The 17,633-nt window shown below is 54.1% G+C and overlaps 1 protein-coding gene and 1 long non-coding RNA gene across 8 annotated transcripts in view; one reads left to right on the forward strand and one right to left on the reverse strand.

Annotated features, from left to right (window-relative positions):
- CTIF (cap binding complex dependent translation initiation factor) overlaps window positions 1–17,633 on the forward strand; it is a 281,791-nt gene that overhangs the window by 135,047 nt on the left and 129,111 nt on the right. For all 7 annotated transcript variants that reach the window (XM_072828536.1, XM_072828539.1, XM_072828542.1 and 4 more), the window contains one exon: window positions 13,505–13,581. In XM_072828536.1, the coding sequence (XP_072684637.1) occupies window positions 13,505–13,581 (77 nt within the window). The remainder of the gene's footprint in view (window positions 1–13,504; window positions 13,582–17,633) is intronic.
- On the reverse strand, window positions 3,827–5,580 carry LOC140634619 (uncharacterized). Its single transcript, XR_012032029.1, has 2 exons — window positions 5,345–5,580; window positions 3,827–4,562 (listed from the first exon to the last, which is right to left on the reverse strand). It is a non-coding gene; the product is annotated as an uncharacterized lncRNA (long non-coding RNA).

Raw genomic sequence — 17,633 nt, forward strand, 5'->3', positions numbered from 1 at the left:
GGAAGGAGAAGAAGCAAGGTACCCCCTGCATAGATCAAATATAGCAACCCTGTGAATTTGTGCTTTTGACACTGCCAACTGTCCACAGCATGAATCCAGGGGAAACCGTAAGTGGCCTCTTGTAAACCCCACTTACATCCATTCACTCATTTTCTCATTCCATCCACAAACGTTGTGGAGTACCTACTATGTGGCAGTCACTGTGCAAAGTGCATTGTGGTGGAAACCAGGGGGGTCTCTTTCCCGAGAGGTGCAACCCTACCGAATTCTGGATTGCTGTGGGCTGCTGTGGGTGCCAGGCCTCCAATCCGCTGCTTTTCTGGGTGCTGTGTACGGTTCCTTCCTGAGCCCCTGCATGAACATCCCCCCTCTAGTGGGCATTGCCCCAGGCCTGCTATTTGGGTCCATCCTCCCCTTCTCCCCTGTCAAGCATAGATAATAAGAGTACCTCCCTCTCGGGGTTGTTGTGAGGTTTAAATTAGTTGATACACATAAACTCTTTGCTCCGCACCTGCTCAGTGATAGACGCTGCTATTATCTATATCGCAGCTCACAGTCCTTGCAGACCTAATTTAGTTCCTTCTATGGTAATGAGGCCTTTTGAACACCTTCCAGGGAAACAGAATTGCTCACTTGGTGGAAGGGAATGTATTTATGGGGCAGGACTAGAAGGGAAGGAAAGCCTTTGCAGGCTAGCTTCCCCCCATTGTTGGGCTAGCTCATCTGCATCAGACTCAGCTCAGGGATGCCCTAGCCTCGCCTTGCCATCTTCTCCGTAATCTCCTTGCCACTCGAGGTGGCCAAGAGAAGCTACTGCAAACAGACAAGGGGTGTACAGGCAGGTGTTTCCACATGAGCAAGCTGTCTCCCATGTGTGTTGTCCACTCACTGCTTCCCTGGTATCAGTGTCATTGGTCAAGAGTTTCGTTGAGCATGGGCAACACGTGAGGTGCTGTTCGGGAGGTAAAACTTTAGGAGGAATCTCCTAGCCTTTGCCTATTGCCGTGGGCCTGGCTGTGACCCAGAATTCAACACCCTCTCCTTCCCATCACCCCCACAGTGCTTCACTCCAAGCAAAGAGCATGAATCCAGGGCAGAGGATACCAGGGCCTGAATGCTATCCTGGGATCAAAGACCATAACCCAGGAGGGGCCGTGGAGAGGAACCTTCCTGTGGGTGCCTGACTCCTGGTCACTGTTAAGCTGCCCTGCTTTGAGTCCCTAAGGAGATCATGCTGACCTCCAACGAGGAGGGACCCTGTAGCCCATTCACCCTCCCAGCAGGGCAGGGGCGGGGGCTCCTGGTGTCACCTCCTCTCTGGCTCCTGTTACTTGTGTGACTTCTCCAGACCCTATTCCTCACCTGGTAGGTACTGACCCCCTGGGCTCAGCCTGTCTGGCCTCGGTTCCATAGACTGAGGGTACTCTGGAACCCTTCTCTCTGCAGGCAGGTCATTTAAGTCGAGTAAACATGTATCCAGAGACTGGCCAGGTGTGTTCCCGTGGGTCCTCTCATTTGCTTTCCAGCACCTCATTTCAATCCTCACAAGAGAAGGTATGCTTAAGTTCTCCATTTGAGAGCAGGGAAGGGAACAGACTTATGGCCTGGCAGCACTGGCCTCTGGCCTTGCACACAGGGCAGGTTTGGCAGACGTGGGAGTGGGACACCTGTTGCAAACTAGGAGGCCTGTGGAGTTGAGTGGTGGGCACCAAGCATCCACAGTGTCATTGTTGATGTGCAGGCCAGCCAATGGCCACCTTGGTTGTCGGAGAGCTTTACAGTCTAACCAGAAACTGGGGGGTCGGGGTCTTCATATCTACTGCATTTAACTGAAGGAGAATTGTGATTACAGATGGAGGGCTGAGGGAGCCATGGAGCACCCTAACTCCTTACAGTGCAGGAGATTTTGCTCAGTTGAAGGCCACAGTCTGTAGACTCTGGGTCACCTGTGAATGCTGCTGGTCCACAGTGGTTAGAATGGGGGTGGCCCAGTCCAGTCCATCCAGGGCTGTCGACATCATAAGTTTTAATCCAACAAGGAATTATGGAGGACTGTGATATGTAAGGGGGCACACAGGAGGGAAGGAAACACGGCCCCTGAGCTCCTGAAAGTTGGGCAGACAGCTTATCAGCAACTGTCTAGTCCATTTAGGTACCAGGATGGAGTTTGTCCAATGTGCTGTGTGACCAAATGGGTTCATTCTCATGTGAACAGGCATTTATGCCAATGGCAAAGTCTGGAGAGTGGGGTGAACAAAAGTGGGGAAGATGTGGCAGGCGGAAGGAAAAGCCTGGTTGCAGAATGTGTGTCCCAGGGAGGGTGGCAGGCACATGGGGCAGGGAGGAGTGGACGCCCCTTAAAAATCTGGAGAACAGTCCACCTCCAACCTTCCAACCACCTCCAACCTGAGCCCAGGTCTCCTGGCCCCTGGCCCAGGGCACCTTCTGATGCGTTTCCATAAATAGAACATTAAGGCCAGTTCTCAGGACCAGCAGTAGGGGGTGCAGACGGGGTGGGGGGGGGGCAGCAATTAAAGCTTTTCCTCCAGGTGGGCTCCTGATCTGACACAAGAGCAAGGGCAGCAAGAGCCTAAAAAATTGCTTCCTCCACCGAAGTGATTTGGTTGGAAAGGCTGTGGTCCTGGTCAGGCCGTTAAGTCCTGGCCCTGGCGGGGGCCACCCAGCCCCACAACCCCAGCCCCACAACCCCTTTGCTCTGCAGCTTGTGCACACCCACCTCCCTCATTATGCTGGGGTTGCTCAGAGCCTGGGGCTGTGTGGCTGTCCACTGGAAGGTCAGTGCTGTGGGCAGCGTTGCCTTCTCAAAAAAGGAAGAGGGTGAGGAGAGGACTCACCCCTGAAAACCTCATGGACAAAGGCGACTGCGAGTGTACCAGCTTTCCCTGCCGTGGTGGTAGCTGGGTGATCCAGCAGACAGGGATTCTCTTGTCACAGGGGACAGCCTGGTTGCAGTGTAAGCTCAGGGGGCACCCAGCGCTTGGCACAGGAGCCACTCTCCTATGTTGTGGGGAGGCAGCTTCAGCGATGGGAGCTGCCAGGGGTTGAGGGCCATGTGCTTACATAGGGCAGTGGGTGCTCAACAAACACAGCATCGCTTGTGGCCGTGACCCAACAAGGAGGGTTGCCCAGTGGCCCGAGATGGGGAAGGAGGGTCAAGGAGCAAATGACAAGACAATCAATGCCCTGTCTGCTTCAAAAGTAAAACCAGACAAAAACTGATTGTGGCTTGTTGAAATGTGTCAGCGAGAAGGGAAAGAGTTGAGATCACGTGTCCTTTCACACCTGGGAGGGACGTTTATCGCCGAGATCCATGACTTAGGCCAACACAGGGAAGCCAGAGGTTTTCCCAAAAGGATTGGAAAATGGTCAAGTTCACACTTTCCCTGAGGATTGGGTTCAGGTGAACATGATCACATATACGCAGAATTATTCTTGACAACCCCTTACATGGCCCATGAAGTTCAGAATGGTTGGTGTGGAGTACCATGTGGTCTGCTGTAAGGAGGGCATAAGCCCCATAGGGTATTTTAATTTTCTTTCTTTCTAAATACATATAGGTGAGTTTGGGTGAGGGGTAGGCGAGACAGACTGTGCAAAGCGCCTTCTGTAGGACAGCATGGTGCTTTGCACGGAGCTGACAGTGATCCACATAAAGGACTATCCTTTATTTTAAAGTCATGTCCTTTATGAAGTTAAAGTGCTAGTAGATGGGATGTCCTCCGGTAGAGAGTAAAAAGTAACAACTCCCCATTTTTAAATATAAATCTTACTGCTTTATGAAATTCAAAATGTCAGGAAGTACTAATCTAAGCTTGCTACTTTATTTAAGATGAACTCTTAAGTTTTGTTGTTGAAGACGAAACATGAGAAGAGTCGACTCTTTCAGTTTTTTTCTCCCGTAGAGGACATTGGTCTGAGCCTTGACTCTCAGTCTGTTGACCTGGTCACGCTGGTTGGGCTCCAGTGTCACTTTCGTAGAGAAGCCTTTTCTGGTCCTCAGGTCGAAAGCATCCTCTTCTTCCTTTTCATTGTTTCTTTCTGTTCCAGGGCACTGGTTTCTGTTTAAATTCTCGCTTTTAGCGGCATCCTATGGGCTCTCCCCTTCCCCTTATGAGATGGAAACCCCGGTCCGTGGTGCAGCTCACTGTTGCATTTGCAGCACCTGCATCAGCTCCTGGCACCTCAATGAAGAGGTGTCGCATGAACGAACGAAAGCCCGGGTGGTTCCTGAGGGAGGGACCACATTTTGGCCTCTTGCCTCCAATGCCGTTGCCGACGCTACCGCAGCAGGTTCTCAGCTAGCCTGAGCGCGGAGGCCAGTCCCTCCACACTCTCTCCCTGCCCTGAGCCCGGGAGCTCAAGAAGCAGCTGATGGGGGGACACAGGTGGCCACCTTCTAGGATGACCTCGTTGGGGGTTTGGGCTGCCGTGTCCCAGTAGGCTCGTGAGGGGCATGGATGGAAACTCTAGGACATCTCAGGGCTGGAGGGCTTTCCTGGCACAGGGCGTGGGGTGCAGACGGGGGCATCTCATAGACCGTGCTAAAGAAAAGAAGAGGGTGACGGGACCTCAGCACCACCACTAGCAGTGGTTTGGGCAGGGGGTCTGTCCACATGGCCCCCGGTGCTCTTACACTTACTGCTAGTGTGTGGAATGAGCCACGCCAGGGTACACTCAGGAGAAGCAAGAGCGCAGCTATTACAGCCCGCCTCCTGGGAACCTGCGCCAAGGCCGCCATCTCTCTTACTCTGCTTCTCTTAATTCTAGAGCCTTCTGCTAACTCAGAGGGTAGCCTCAGGCACCCCTTCCACCCTCTTGCTCCTAGGGTGCCCCCCCTCCGCAACTTCTCTCTGCATGGAGCCGCAATGTTATCAGTGTATCTCGCCTCCCCTGTGGCCCGTGACGTCTTTGGGACACAGTCATCTGGGGCACATGATGGTCACAAAACACAGCGGCCGTCCCTGAGGGTTTCTAGAGCCTCAGTGTTCTTCCAGAATCTGTTATTGCTTCTGTTCCCAGGATGGCTTTTGAACCTCCCCCAAGTTCAAAACACTGTCCACACATGTGCCTACATCTTGGAGGCTGTCCCCTCCCCACAAAGGCCAGAGCACACGATTGGCCTTGTCTCCCCTGGAGCTTGCTTTATGGAGTTTTTGAGGATCAGGGTCTTACCCCCTCAGGAACGTACTACCAAGCTACGGACCGGGACTCGGCCCACACATGTTTAAACCCTCACCCTGACAATTTTTCTGGAGGCCACAGAGCATGCTCTGTGCTGTTTCCCACGGCCACATGTACCATTCATTTCTTGCACATCTTCTACCTTTGGTCTGCAGCGGCTTGAGTGTGGTGGCCTTTTCAGTTCAGCAAGGCTCCTGGGCCCCTCAGTAAACGTCCCTCATCGGGGGAGTGGCAAGCTTGCCCCTGTCCCAGGTCACGCCTTGGTGGCCACAGGGGTTCCACAGCACAACCAGTCAGCCCCCGGGCCCACTCACACAACGGAAGATCGACAATGCTCATTGAAAGCCCAGCCCCTCAGGCACTGCTTCCTCTACATTTTGCACCATAGAATGCAGAAAGAATTTTCTAGCATTGTTCTGTTGTTTCTTAGGTTCCGTCCACGTTCTCACCCATTTTTTCCTCTTCATTCAGAAACCATTGAGCAAACATCACTTGTATTGCAATTGCCCAGTGAGTTCTTCCTGCAGTTGCCCAGTGGGAAGGGTCGGGGAGGGTCATGTCTGCTTTCCATGACTTCGAGGATGTAATGAGATCAAGCATGACACCCTTGAAAGCTGTATCATGTGGGTTGTTTGGTTATCAGTGATAGAAAGGCACCTCAAAATATTTCAAAGATAAGAAGAAGAAATTTGCCGGCTCCCAAAATAAAGGAAGGAGTGTAAGTGTTCGCAACAGAAGAGGCGGGGAGGGCAAATATTTTCATCCTCATTCTCTACCAGAGGGAGGAGAGAGTGGCCCCCAGGTTTGGCCACAGAACCGGGACCCAGGTATGTGTGATTTTATTAGTCAGGACTCTTACGGCTTTTATGGTGAGAAACCTAACTTGAGAAATAAGGGAGGGGTGGGTTTCATCGGCTCCGTGCTGCCAAAGAAGGCTTCCCCCCGGCAGCAAGCTGGCCTCGGTAGCTGCACCGAGTACAGCAAGACCCTCAGATTATGAGGAAGGCCTGGGGTCACCCCCACCACTGCCACAGGCAACGTGATCATGTGCAATCAGGGGGCGTCTCGGAGAGCCTGAGTCAAGCTCGTCTCCCAGAAGAACGTCCAGTTCTCCTGCAGCTGTAGCACCTGTAGGTGCGGAGAGCGGCCCTCCCGAGTGCGTGGAGCCTTAGAGCCTGTGCTCACGTTCCAGGGTGTTGAGTGGCACTGCCGGCGGGGCTGAGTGCCCGTGGCTCAGCCTCTAGATCCCGTCCCTGTCTACTTTCATCTGTGTCTTTTTACACAGGGACTCCAGCTAAGGTCTTGTGGTTTTTTGTTTTGTTTTGTTTTGTTTTTTTGTTTTTTAAGTCTCTGCTGATTAAAAAAAGAAAAGAAAAGAAAAAAGAAAAACCACAAATTTAAACCTGAGTGAGCCTGCCTGCCCCTCACCTTTCTTTCTAAAATGGGTCGGCCTCTGAGTAGCTGTGCAGCCTAGAGATTCCAGGAATTTTAAAAACATTACCTGTTTATTTCATTGGACGTGACCTGCACATCCTGCCCACGTGCCCACAGCGAGACCTTGGTAGGATGACTTCTTAGAAGCTTTGAAAACACATGACCCCCCGCAGGAGGAAGGCTCCACTCTTGAGACAAGCTCATTGTCAGGAAGCTGAACTTGGTATTTTTATGGCCCGGTACATTGCCAAGTGCTATGGCTGCTTTGTATCTTCGCCCTCGGGGTATCTCCCCAGTTGGGCTGGAGGTGGGGGAGCCTGGGGGAGCCTGAGGAGTCGTGAACTGGCTTGGCCGGATCATCTGTCCTGCCTCCGTGAGGGCTCCAGCTCCCTGGGCTTGCCCGGTGGACGCAGCAGAATCAACATCCAGTTTCAGTTTTTCTTCTCGTAGACTATTGGTGGGGCCTTCCACCCAAATCATCTGGAATCTTCTGGAGAGAAGGAACCCTTAGTTTCCATGTGCTTAGCAGCATTCTTGCAAGTGATAAGAACCTGATCTGGCCAATCAATATGCAAGTGCATGAAGAAGAGGAGAGGGATTGTGGTCTCCCTAGAGTCAAACCCTGGTGTGACGGGGGCAGACAGGGACGTCAGTGGAGAGAGCAGGGCTGGCACGCGGGGCCTACCTTGCTAGGAAACTGATGAGGCCCCCTCTCCACTGGAAACCTCCCGTGCTGCCTCACTGGGACTGGGACCCTCAGCCTTCTTTCCAACTCTGGCATTTCAAGTGTCCTTCTTCCTCCAAGGACACCAGCCATGGGATTTGGGGCTCACTCTTATCTAGTATGACCTATTCTCACCTTGAGCATATCTGCAAATACCCTATTTGCAGGGTTAAGACTCCAACTCACCTTTTTGAGGCCCACAATTCCACCTGTCCTAGGGGGTGAGGAGGACTATAGAGAGGGCAGCAAGCCAGAGACCCTGGTCTTCAGAATACTCTGGTGCTTCCCCGTCTGCCCACAGTGCCAAGCACATCTCCACACCCCGCTGGGGCACTGGCGTCATTGTCCAGCAGGTGGAAGTTGTACCATTCCTTCTTCTCCTGTGCCCCCGTCAAACTCCTTAGGACTCGGCCACAGTTCCGCTCCGTGGACGAAAGCTTCCCTGACCCTTCTCCCAAGCAGGATCCTCATTCCTTCTTCTAGGCTGCCAGAGGCATCTGTTCAGTGTCTCCTGTGGCTCCTGGCATCCATCAGCTCATGGTGCCCTGACCGCCAGGGCTGGCACTGGGTCTGTTCATCCCAGTCTTCTCCATCTGATGCACTTGGCACATGGTGAGCCTACAGCAGTGACCGAGTGAGAAAGAACCGCGGATGCACGTACGGGTGGGTGGGTAGACGGATGGACGTCGCATAACAGAAGTCTCCCCTGACCACTGCGCCCACCCCTGCTGTGCACATCCCCTTGCCACACCTTGTCCTACCCCATAGCATTTTCTTCAATTATCATAGCATCTGCTTATCTCATAGCTGGCCTTCCGCTTGCGCTGGAACGTGTGCTCTAGACAAACAAGCATGTCGCCTCTTTCTTTTTTACCACCGTATGCTCAGCACCTAAAACGGCAATTTTTATAGGGTGGGTAGATGGAAGAGTGGGTGGACTGTAGGCTGGGTGGGGCGCCGGGAGCCCACAGCCTGGCAGCGGCGTCACCATGATCACAGAGCCAGCGGGTCTCAGAGCCGTCGGGCGCGGGTGCTCCTCACTCGGCGTGCTTGTGTGGCCCTCACTGAAGGCACCCTCCCCCCCCACCCAAGATCTGTCTGTTTACACTGACGTCTGGGGGCAAGGCCCTTGCAGTCCAGCCCGGGGCCTGCGGCTCTGCCGCCTGCCTTGAATCCCTCGGAATCACTGCCCCGGGTCGTGTATATCAACCTCAGGCCGCCCTGCAATGGGTGGACTGGACATAATGTGTTTCTAAAACCAGAGCAATGACAGTACTGCCCTGCAGAGCTGCATCTTACGCCGTGGCTAACCTCCGAGTCAGGGGTGTGTGTGTTTGTGTGTGCGCACACGTGCATGCATGTGTATGCGTGCGTTTCACGCACATTCTGCCGGTTGGCATGCGGGAAGAGTATTATCTTCCTTCTGTCCGTGGATTGGATTATATCATCTACTTGTCTCCCAGGCCCATTTAGTGAGCAGAAGTGGTCAGAGGTTGGATGGGGGTCCTGCAGGAGGTCTCGGAGCTACAGGAAGAAGGGTTCCCGAGTGGGGAAGTGGAAGCAGAGCTGGCGGGGCCTGGGGTGGCAGCGTGTTGCTGCAGAGGCTCCCAAGCTTGAAGCCTGCTGAGGCCCACCAAGCAGCTGGTAGACCAGACAGACGGCCGGTGCTTTCACGTACTGGCAAGGGTTGAGGGAGTAGTTCTTCCACCTGTACCGACGTTACCTGGACTGACATCCATGTGGGGCTCTCTCAGAGCTTGGAGTGGAAGGATTTGTTGAGTAAAGAATTACAGCCAAGGCCATGGACCACTCTTAAAGGATAATTCTGACAAGCCTGATCAAGGGCCCATTCTGCACTTGAGGGATGTGTTCTAAAAAAGCAGGGAGGGATCTCTGGTCTAAAGCCAAAGTACCCTCTCCCCTGGCCAGGCCTGGAGATACCTGTTCATGCTCCTTTCTAGATTCCACTCTTTCTAGATTATCAGTCGTACTTATCAGTACTTATCAGTGGGTTTCCCTTGTCTAGCACATACTGCCCTTTGCAGCCTGATCTTATATAATATGTTTTAGGGCAGCTGCTTCCTGGAGAGTCATTGAATGAGAAAGAAACACTTTCCATTGTGGCTGGATCTTCTTTTTTCTTACTTTTAACACTTGCTGTCCCCTCTACCCGGAATATACTGCCCCCAGATTTTCTTCCCTCCTTTTTAAATTGAGACATACTGTGAGACTCACCCTTTTAAAGCAAATGGTTAGTTGTTTTTTCAGTATGCTCACAAGGTCTTGCAATCATCACCACTGTCTAATTCCAGGATATTTCCAACCCAGAAAGAAACCCAGGTCTCATATGCCTTCACTCCCTGTCCTTCTCCCCAGTCCCTGGCTGCCACTCACCTACTTTTTGTCCATAGATATGCTTGTTCTGGACATTTCATACAAATAAAAGTGTACACTATGTGGTCTTTGGTGACTAATGTCTTTCCCTGAGCATGAAGTTTTTAAGATTCATCCACATTGTCATGTATGTATATTAGAACTTCCTTTCTTTTAGGAGCACCTGGGTGGCTCAGTCGGTTAAGTGGCCAACTCTTGATGTCGGCTCAGGTCGTGATCTCAGGGTCCTGAGATTGAACCCCATGTCCGGCTCTGAGCTCAGCAAGGAGCCTGCTTAAGGATTCTCTTCTCCTTTTCCCTCTTCCCACTCTCTCTTGTTCTCTCTTTCAAATAAATAAATAAATATTAAGGGAGGGGGACTTCCTTTTTATGGCCATATAATATTCCCTTGTATGGACATACCACAGGTTATGTATCCAGTCTTCAGTTGGTGGACGTCTGGGTTGTTTCCAGTTGTAGCTGTCATGAATAATGCTGCTATGAACAATCATGTACAAGTCCTACCTCTTGTCAGTGACTAAAGAACTTCTGCTAACCCAGATCAGCAGCTAGCCTGATGGCAGATGTGTGCCCCAGCACAGATTTTCTCTCTCTTCATCTTCTGCTGGCCTCATTTGCTCCTATTGATCCCAGCTACCCTTATCTTGGGAGAAGTGTGGCAGCTTCTTGAGTTGTGTGTGTCACTTGGGGCCAACCACCAGCTTGAGAAACAAAGTGGCTGATGGCAGAGCGTCCTCCAGTGAAGCTTGTGTAACTAGTGTGCCCTGTTTTATGAAAGCCCTATGTGAGTGCCCCGGGAAGGTAACACTTTATTCACCGAGAGGTCCTAGCCTGGGGCTCCAGGTGGTCTTGGGGGTGGGACCAGTCCTCCAGAGCCCTGGCCTGGGTTGTTCCTGGGGACAGAGGGCCTCAGAAGTGCAAAACTTTGTTCTGTCACCTTTGTTGCTTTCTTAGCTGGTCTCTGGCCTCCCCCTGGGCTTTGCCATTCTCAGGCCACAAAGGACACAGGCAGGGCTTCCCCATCCTTCTCCAGCTCCACACCTGGGTCACCAGGCCCTCTGCTAATCCCTCTGCCTTCCCCAACTCACCCCCCCTTCCCCTGCAGACCACCTCTGCCAGACTCTCTGTCAGGACTGGAGGCTCCATGAGGAGAGGGACCAGAGCAGCCTTGCTCCTTTTGGCAGACCCAGCCCTGAGCAGAGCCTCAGGACGATGAGAAAGATGATAAAGGCGAGGGTGACAGTGGCACCCCTGGAAATATTTATTGAGGTTCACTACATACCAGGCACTAGTCTACATTCTTTGCATGCTTATCAACTCAATGAACTCGCACAAGAACCCTAGGAGATTGATGCTCTTATTAGAGATGTAGAAACTGAGTCATGTGGAGGGGAGGTTATCTATCAAAGTCACAGAATCATCAAAAGGAAGCGCCGGGAGCTTACTGTTCACAGTAAAGCTCCAGATCCCATGCTTTGACTACCATGTTAGCCCTGTGTGTACACGCATGTATATTAATGTGGGGGAGGCAGATGGGTGGACACAGAGGTCACAGCAGGGGCTTTGTGAGAGGCCCCGAGTGGCCTGGCAGGTCCTCTGGGCCACACTGAGTTTGATGGGGAGCTAGGACTCCTGCTGAGGCTGAGCCCCTGGGGCAGCTGCCTACTGCTACGGTGTGTGGGTCAGAGCCCCAGACCCTGATGCCCAGGCAGGGAGGCCACACGTCCCAGGCCTGTGGAGGGCCCAGCGTTGCGGACAGCTCTATCTGCTCAGCCTCACAGGGAGGTCCCTATCCCGGCCACCGGCTTGAGAGGGAGCCTCAGCTTCCTTCCATTGTCTACGTGGGGCACACCCAGCGTGTTCCTGTGGTGACCCGAGGCCAGGAGGGAGAGAAGGGGCCAGCCTGGAGCTGGGTCAGGATGGGAGAGGGGAAATGAGAGGGGAAGACTTGGTGTTTTTCCTTGTTTGTGTTTTGTATTAAAGAAAAGCATATAATATCCTTTGAGAAAACCATTAAACAAAGCACATCCTAAAGCTGCCGAGCCCATTGTGGCTGCCTGGAGCCCGGAATTCATTCATGCCTTTTTGGCCAGATTGCTGGAGGCAAGAGACAGGGCAGGAGGGAGGGCCTGTTATTACAATAAATGTTGAAATGTGTAATTCCCTCCCTGGACTCAATAGGAGGCTAGGCCAAGCATCCATAATGCCAGGGCCCCTGTGTCCTCCTGCATCTCTTGCCTGCTGGCCTCCTACTGCCCCAGCTCAAGAATCTCCTTGCACCTGGCTAGAGCTGTCAACATCCACCCCGCCTTGGTTGGGGCTGAGCCCTGAGAAGGTGGGCCCAGTGGGGCCCTCCACTGCAAACCCTGAAACCAGAGGGCTGGACCTAGAGGATCTGGGCCTCAGCCTCCCAGTCTAGAAAGAGGGAGGGTTGTCCTCAAGGGACTCTCAGTGACCACTCTACAGCACACTGGGCATTGTCACCTCTTCTCGCCCCACACGTGGCGTGGGGGATCACGCTCAGGCTACAGACTGCATCAGAACCTGTACACAGGTATCCCGGACCCAAGTCAGACCATCCCCTCCTCCCAGCCCTCCAGGCCTGGGTCCCCTTGGGCAACCCCCTGCCCAGCCACTCCCACCAGACCACCCATGATGTGATGACAGTGCTCTGCCCCATGTCCCACCAGAACACACTCTTCTGTCTAAGGAGGCCAACGATCAGAACAGAGCTGGCCATCCATCAGCCCAGCTTCCAAGCTGTAGATAATTCTGCATGGGGCCTGGCATTTGCAGGATCAGGCCCGTGTTATAAGTAGAGGGTCCATCGGCCACCTTGACATAGATGTAGAGTTGTTGTCCTGGTGACAATATACAGAAGACCATCCTTAGGATTTCCCCCAGTCTAAAGTTCAAAAAAAGCATTTAGCTATTCTGTTTCCCCTAAGCACTCCCCAGGAGTGTGAGGGGTGAGGGTCCTGGGTTAGAATTGCACAAGCAGGGGGGCAGCCCGGGTAGCTTAGTGGTTTAGCACCGCCTTCGGCCCAGGGCATGATCCTGGAGACCCAGGATCGAGTCCCACGTCAGGCTCCCTGCAAGGAGCCTGCTTCTCCCTCTGCCTGTGTCTCTGCCTCTGTGTGTGTGTGTGTGTGTGTGTGTGTGTGTCTCATGAATAAATAAATAAAATCTTAAAAAAAAAAAAAAAAAGAATTGCATGAGCCATCCTGGCCCAGGGTGAGGCAGCCTGGGTCCTGGCATACCGCGATACCGCGTCTGCTTGAGGCTTGCAGTTTGCAAGGGGCTGCATCTCCTTGGTCCTCTTAACAGCCCAGAGATGATGCCGACATTCCCACCATCTCAGGAAGCATAGAGGAGTGTCTGAAACAGTAATTTGCCCGTGGTCAGGCAGCCGTGAACCCGGGATCTGGTCCCAGCTCTGTTGCTAATTCTCTGTAAGACCTTGAACAGGTTCATTCACCCCTCTGGACCTCAGTGTCGTCATCTGGAATTTGAATGACTGGATATGACAAATTCCACGATCTCCTTTGTGTGTCTGCCTTTCTTTGGTTCTGGGACCCCAGCATCATTGTCTGGTGGGAAATTGATCAACGTCACATTTTCCATTTTTCCTCTTTGCCCAATTTCCTCTTTGCCGTTGAGGTTATGATCAATAGCTACGTGTAAGAAGTGTGAGAAGATCTTTGCTCTCTTGCGCAAGTCCCTAACGATCTGCCTTCCTCCCGCACGCAGGGCTACCACCCGATGCCCCACGAGGTGGAGATCGCCCACACGAAGAAGCTGTTTCGGAGGCGGAGAAATGACCGAAGGTAGGGAGACTCCATCGAGAGTTTTGGGTTTTCTGTCCTTGGCCATGCATCCATCACTGCGTCAGGTCTGGCCGTGGTTTTGCTTTCCTCAATGACCAGCAGATGCCTAGGAGATGACGCAGTGGGGTCGGGCACCCGTGGGGCAGCAGGACTAGCCCAGGGAGTGGCTCCGTCCCTTCAAGAGTCCAGGGCAGGGTGTAGGTTTTGCAGTTCAGGAGGAGAAATGTTCTTTCCGTGTACAGCAACATCAGCAGTCCTCAGGGGACTAGGTCCTAGGCGACGTGTGTTTTAGGTTGTGGCCTCCAGGAGGCTCCGCCGCTCGCAAGTACAAGGGAACCCGGCTCTCCTCCTCTTGCCCAGTCACTGAAAGTTGATCCTGGCTGTGGCCACAGGATCAGGCCAACGTGCTCCTGCCTCCAGTGTCTGAGGAGCTCCCTGACCCTGAGGCCAAACCCAGGGTCTCCCCACTGAGCAGCCTTGCTGGGTGATAGCAAGGGGCCAAAGTGCCATGAGGCAGCCCCGGACACACAAGCAGCTGAGGCTGGGCCCCCCAGGAAGGCATGTGCCTCCGCCCCTTGGAGCCTTTCCTACATGGAACGGTGTTCATGGTATATTTTCAAATGGGAGCTCCAGGCACAGAGTTGTGCCCACTGTCTGTGGATGTTCGTAGTAAAGCAGGATCAGAGTATATTTTTTTTGTTCGAATATGGGTAAATTATTTCTGGTTGGAACTTTTTTAAAAAGGAAGGAAGGGAAGTAGATGGCAAAGGAGGAAAGAAAAAAGACTTCTGCCCAAGGAATTAAAATGAAGCAAGTTCCTCGATAGGGAATTTCTTCTTCTTGGGTCAAAGTATGGCCTGTGGTTTCACCTTTCAATGAACAGAGAATATTCTCATTGAAGCCAAGGAACAGTCCAGCCGACACCCCTTACTCAGAAACCAGAGATTCCTGTTGTCCTGCTGCCCCCCTTGAAATGAGGGCTGTGGTGGGCCAGGGTCCCTGGGCTGTCCCTCCACATGTGGGCCCTGAACAAGGGGTGTTGTGTGGTGGCCACGGCCTGGGCTGGATGGAGGACTGGGCACCCGGGACTCCTCATCATCAGCTGGTGAGTTTAGCCGGTCTGAGGCCTTCCCAGGGGACACCAGCCATACAGCTAATTAGGAGGGAGGCCATCCTGGTTAGAAGTCAGAACCACTAGGCACATTATGGCCGCAGGAAAAGGGGAAATTCAGTTTCCCCTTGCTCACAAGCAAAGTTGACCAGGGTGTGGTTATTGCCCTGCGTGTGCCACCTCTGTGCTCTGCTGGCTCGCAAAGGCGCATTCCTTGACTCTGGGGGCCTGGTGGAGGGAAGAAGTAGGGAGAAAGGAGAACAGAATGCTCAAGGGACTGGGGAAGGGTCAGAGAGAGCAGAGGCTGGGTGTCCCTCCCCACCTCACCCCCTCGTCCCAAGCATGTGTCTGGAGGTGTGTGGGGAGTCCCCATGCTTCCGAGTGAAAAGTCACCCCCCAGCCCAGGAGCAGTGGCAGGCCACGGTCCGCATCCAGGTCAGCCACACCTTCCCCTGGGGGCCCGGCTCCCTCAGCGTCCCTGGGACAGCGGCGGAATGTAGGAGGGGAGCGTGACGTGCACACTGGGAAGCCGACCGTCCACTGAGCCACACTCGTGTTAACGAATGCCTGGTTAGGTCAGCACACCTCGCAAAGGATGTGGCCCCGGGACGGGGTCCAAAGCAAGGCAATAAAGATGATTAAAGGGATGGAAAGTATGTCCCTGGAGGAGAGGCTGACGGGCCGGGGCCAGCGAAGAGGAGGCTGCGGGGGAAGAGCGGTCAGGCCAGTAACGCGAGACATTTACACGGCGGGAAGGAGCAGCTGCCTCGCAGTCCTGGGGACCCCAAGCAGAGGACACTAGCTGGTAACGGGAGAGGCCAGCAGCCAGCGCGCCCAAGGATGCCCCCGAGTGGGATGGGAGGAGCCGCCCGAGTGGGATCCCGGACAGCAGGCGGCAGCCGCGGGCTTGTGTGCGGAGCGGGGCCCGGGCAGGAAGTCCGCGTTGTGTCCCAGCTCCGGCTGGACACCAGGCTGGGTGTGCCTGGAGTGCTCTGCGGGCCGGGGGGGGACGCCTGGGCCTTGTGCCCCGGATTACCGGGTGCGGATCCCCCTGTTCACTGATGCTGCGGCCTGGGCAGAGCTGCACGCCCTGCCTTCCCCTCCCGGACAGCGGGTCTGCCGAGCGGGAGGCCTGAGCCATCCGATCCCATGAGGGCCCTGGAAGCGGTCTTAGCACCGGACCCCTCTGGAGTCCGAGGTATTGGGGGGCAGGTGAGGGGTGGGGCGATGGCTGCAGCGAGGGTGGGCTGTGCCCCACCCCCACGCCCACCCCCACCATGACCTTACTTGCAAGCCCAGGGAGAGCTCTGTCCTGCATTCCCTCCAGGACCAGTTGTCACTTCGGATCCACTGCCCTGGGGCAGGCTCCTGCTCTGCCCTCGGGGGCTGCTCTGAGGGGCTCTGTGATTCTGATTCTAGCTGAGCAGTGACTGTCCTCCTTTGGCGGAGAAAGGTTAAGCTCATGAGCAGTTCATAGGCTGTTTTTCCTTAAAAAATGTTCTCAAAACATAACTAGTAACCACTTGTTTCTTTTGGGAAACTACTCAAAGGCGTTGCTGCATTCGGACAAAGTGATGGACAAAGCGATGCATCTCATGATACAATTGCACTAAATGAGTCTTTTGAGCATTCCCCAGGGAGCAGCATGTCCCGTGTGCTCAGTCCCCAGAGCCCTGCTGGCTGGAGGGCGGCCTGGGGAAGTTCCCCTCTGCCCCAACCACGAGCCCAGCAGGTGCAGGCAGAGGAACAGGCTCCCGGGGGGCTGAGTCCTGGCCGTGCTGCTCACCACTGCGCAGTGTGGACCTTCCGTGAGGCCTCACCTGCTGGGGCGGCAGGATTTTCTCGACCTCCCCCCTCCCCCACCCTGCTCCATTTGCAGAGAGAGCAACTGAGGCAATGGAGGCCCATCGGAGGCGGTGTTCCCTGGGAAGCAGATGCTGGGATGGAGATTAGCGGGCAGAGCACTTACTGAGGCATGACCCGTGGATCAACAGCTGTAGAAGGGAAGGACAGGGAGCAGGATTGGACAAAGGGAGAAGCTGAGCTGCAGTGCAGCCTGGCTGGGGAGTTCTGACCCCACAGAGAGGTGATTTCAGAGCTGTCCCAAGATGGAGTGAAGGAGCAGGTCTTTATATCCCCCTGCCTGCTCACTGGTCATTGGAGAGAACTGCCACAACCTTAGGCCAGCAACTCTCCAGGCCCAGGGCAGTTTCTGTAGGGGCTGAGAGCCAGGGGGGGTCTGCCCCAGCAGCTGCAGCATCTGGTAGGGTTGGGCAGTGCACCATTCCTGAAGGGGGACCCAGGTGGTGCGTCACAGCAAGCACCCCCGGGAGCAGGACTTAACTCTTACTGGGATTGATGGAATGGCACTCCATGCTCCGGAGAACACCAAGGAAGTGCCAAGCTTGGTCCCTGCTCTCCAGGGCTGGAGGTGTGGCTTGCCCAACCTTCTCTGGCTCCGGAAGCCACCAGAACATGGTGTGTGACTGTGTAGCATCTGAGTGTTCAGAGAAAGGAGCCAGCGAGAGGTGGCTGAAGAATGCTTCCTGGAGGAGGTGGGCATTGAACTAGCCATGAGGTGCAAGGAGGATTTGGAGGGGTGATGGGAGGACATGAGGATACTGCAGCTGAACAGGTATGGGAGCCAGGGATGCCTACCTCCCTGAAGTCACCCCGCAAAGCTGCCTAGAAGAAGTGCTACAAGGGTGGAGCTCACAACAGCCACCACCCCCAACTGAAATAAATGGCGGAGAAAGGCCAGAGCTCCTGGTTCCTGATGGGCCCTGGCCCAGGGAGGTGTGCTCTTTTGTTTTTTGTTTTTTAAGATTTTATTTATTCCTGAGAGACAGACAGACAGAGAGGCAGAGACGCAGACAGAGGGAGAAGCAGGCTCCCTGCGGTGAGCCTGTTGTGGGACTCGATCCCAGGACTCCAGGATCAC

This window comes from Canis lupus, chromosome 6 (genome assembly GCF_048164855.1).
Source record: "Canis lupus baileyi chromosome 6, mCanLup2.hap1, whole genome shotgun sequence".
Classification (NCBI taxonomy): domain Eukaryota; kingdom Metazoa; phylum Chordata; class Mammalia; order Carnivora; family Canidae; genus Canis; species Canis lupus.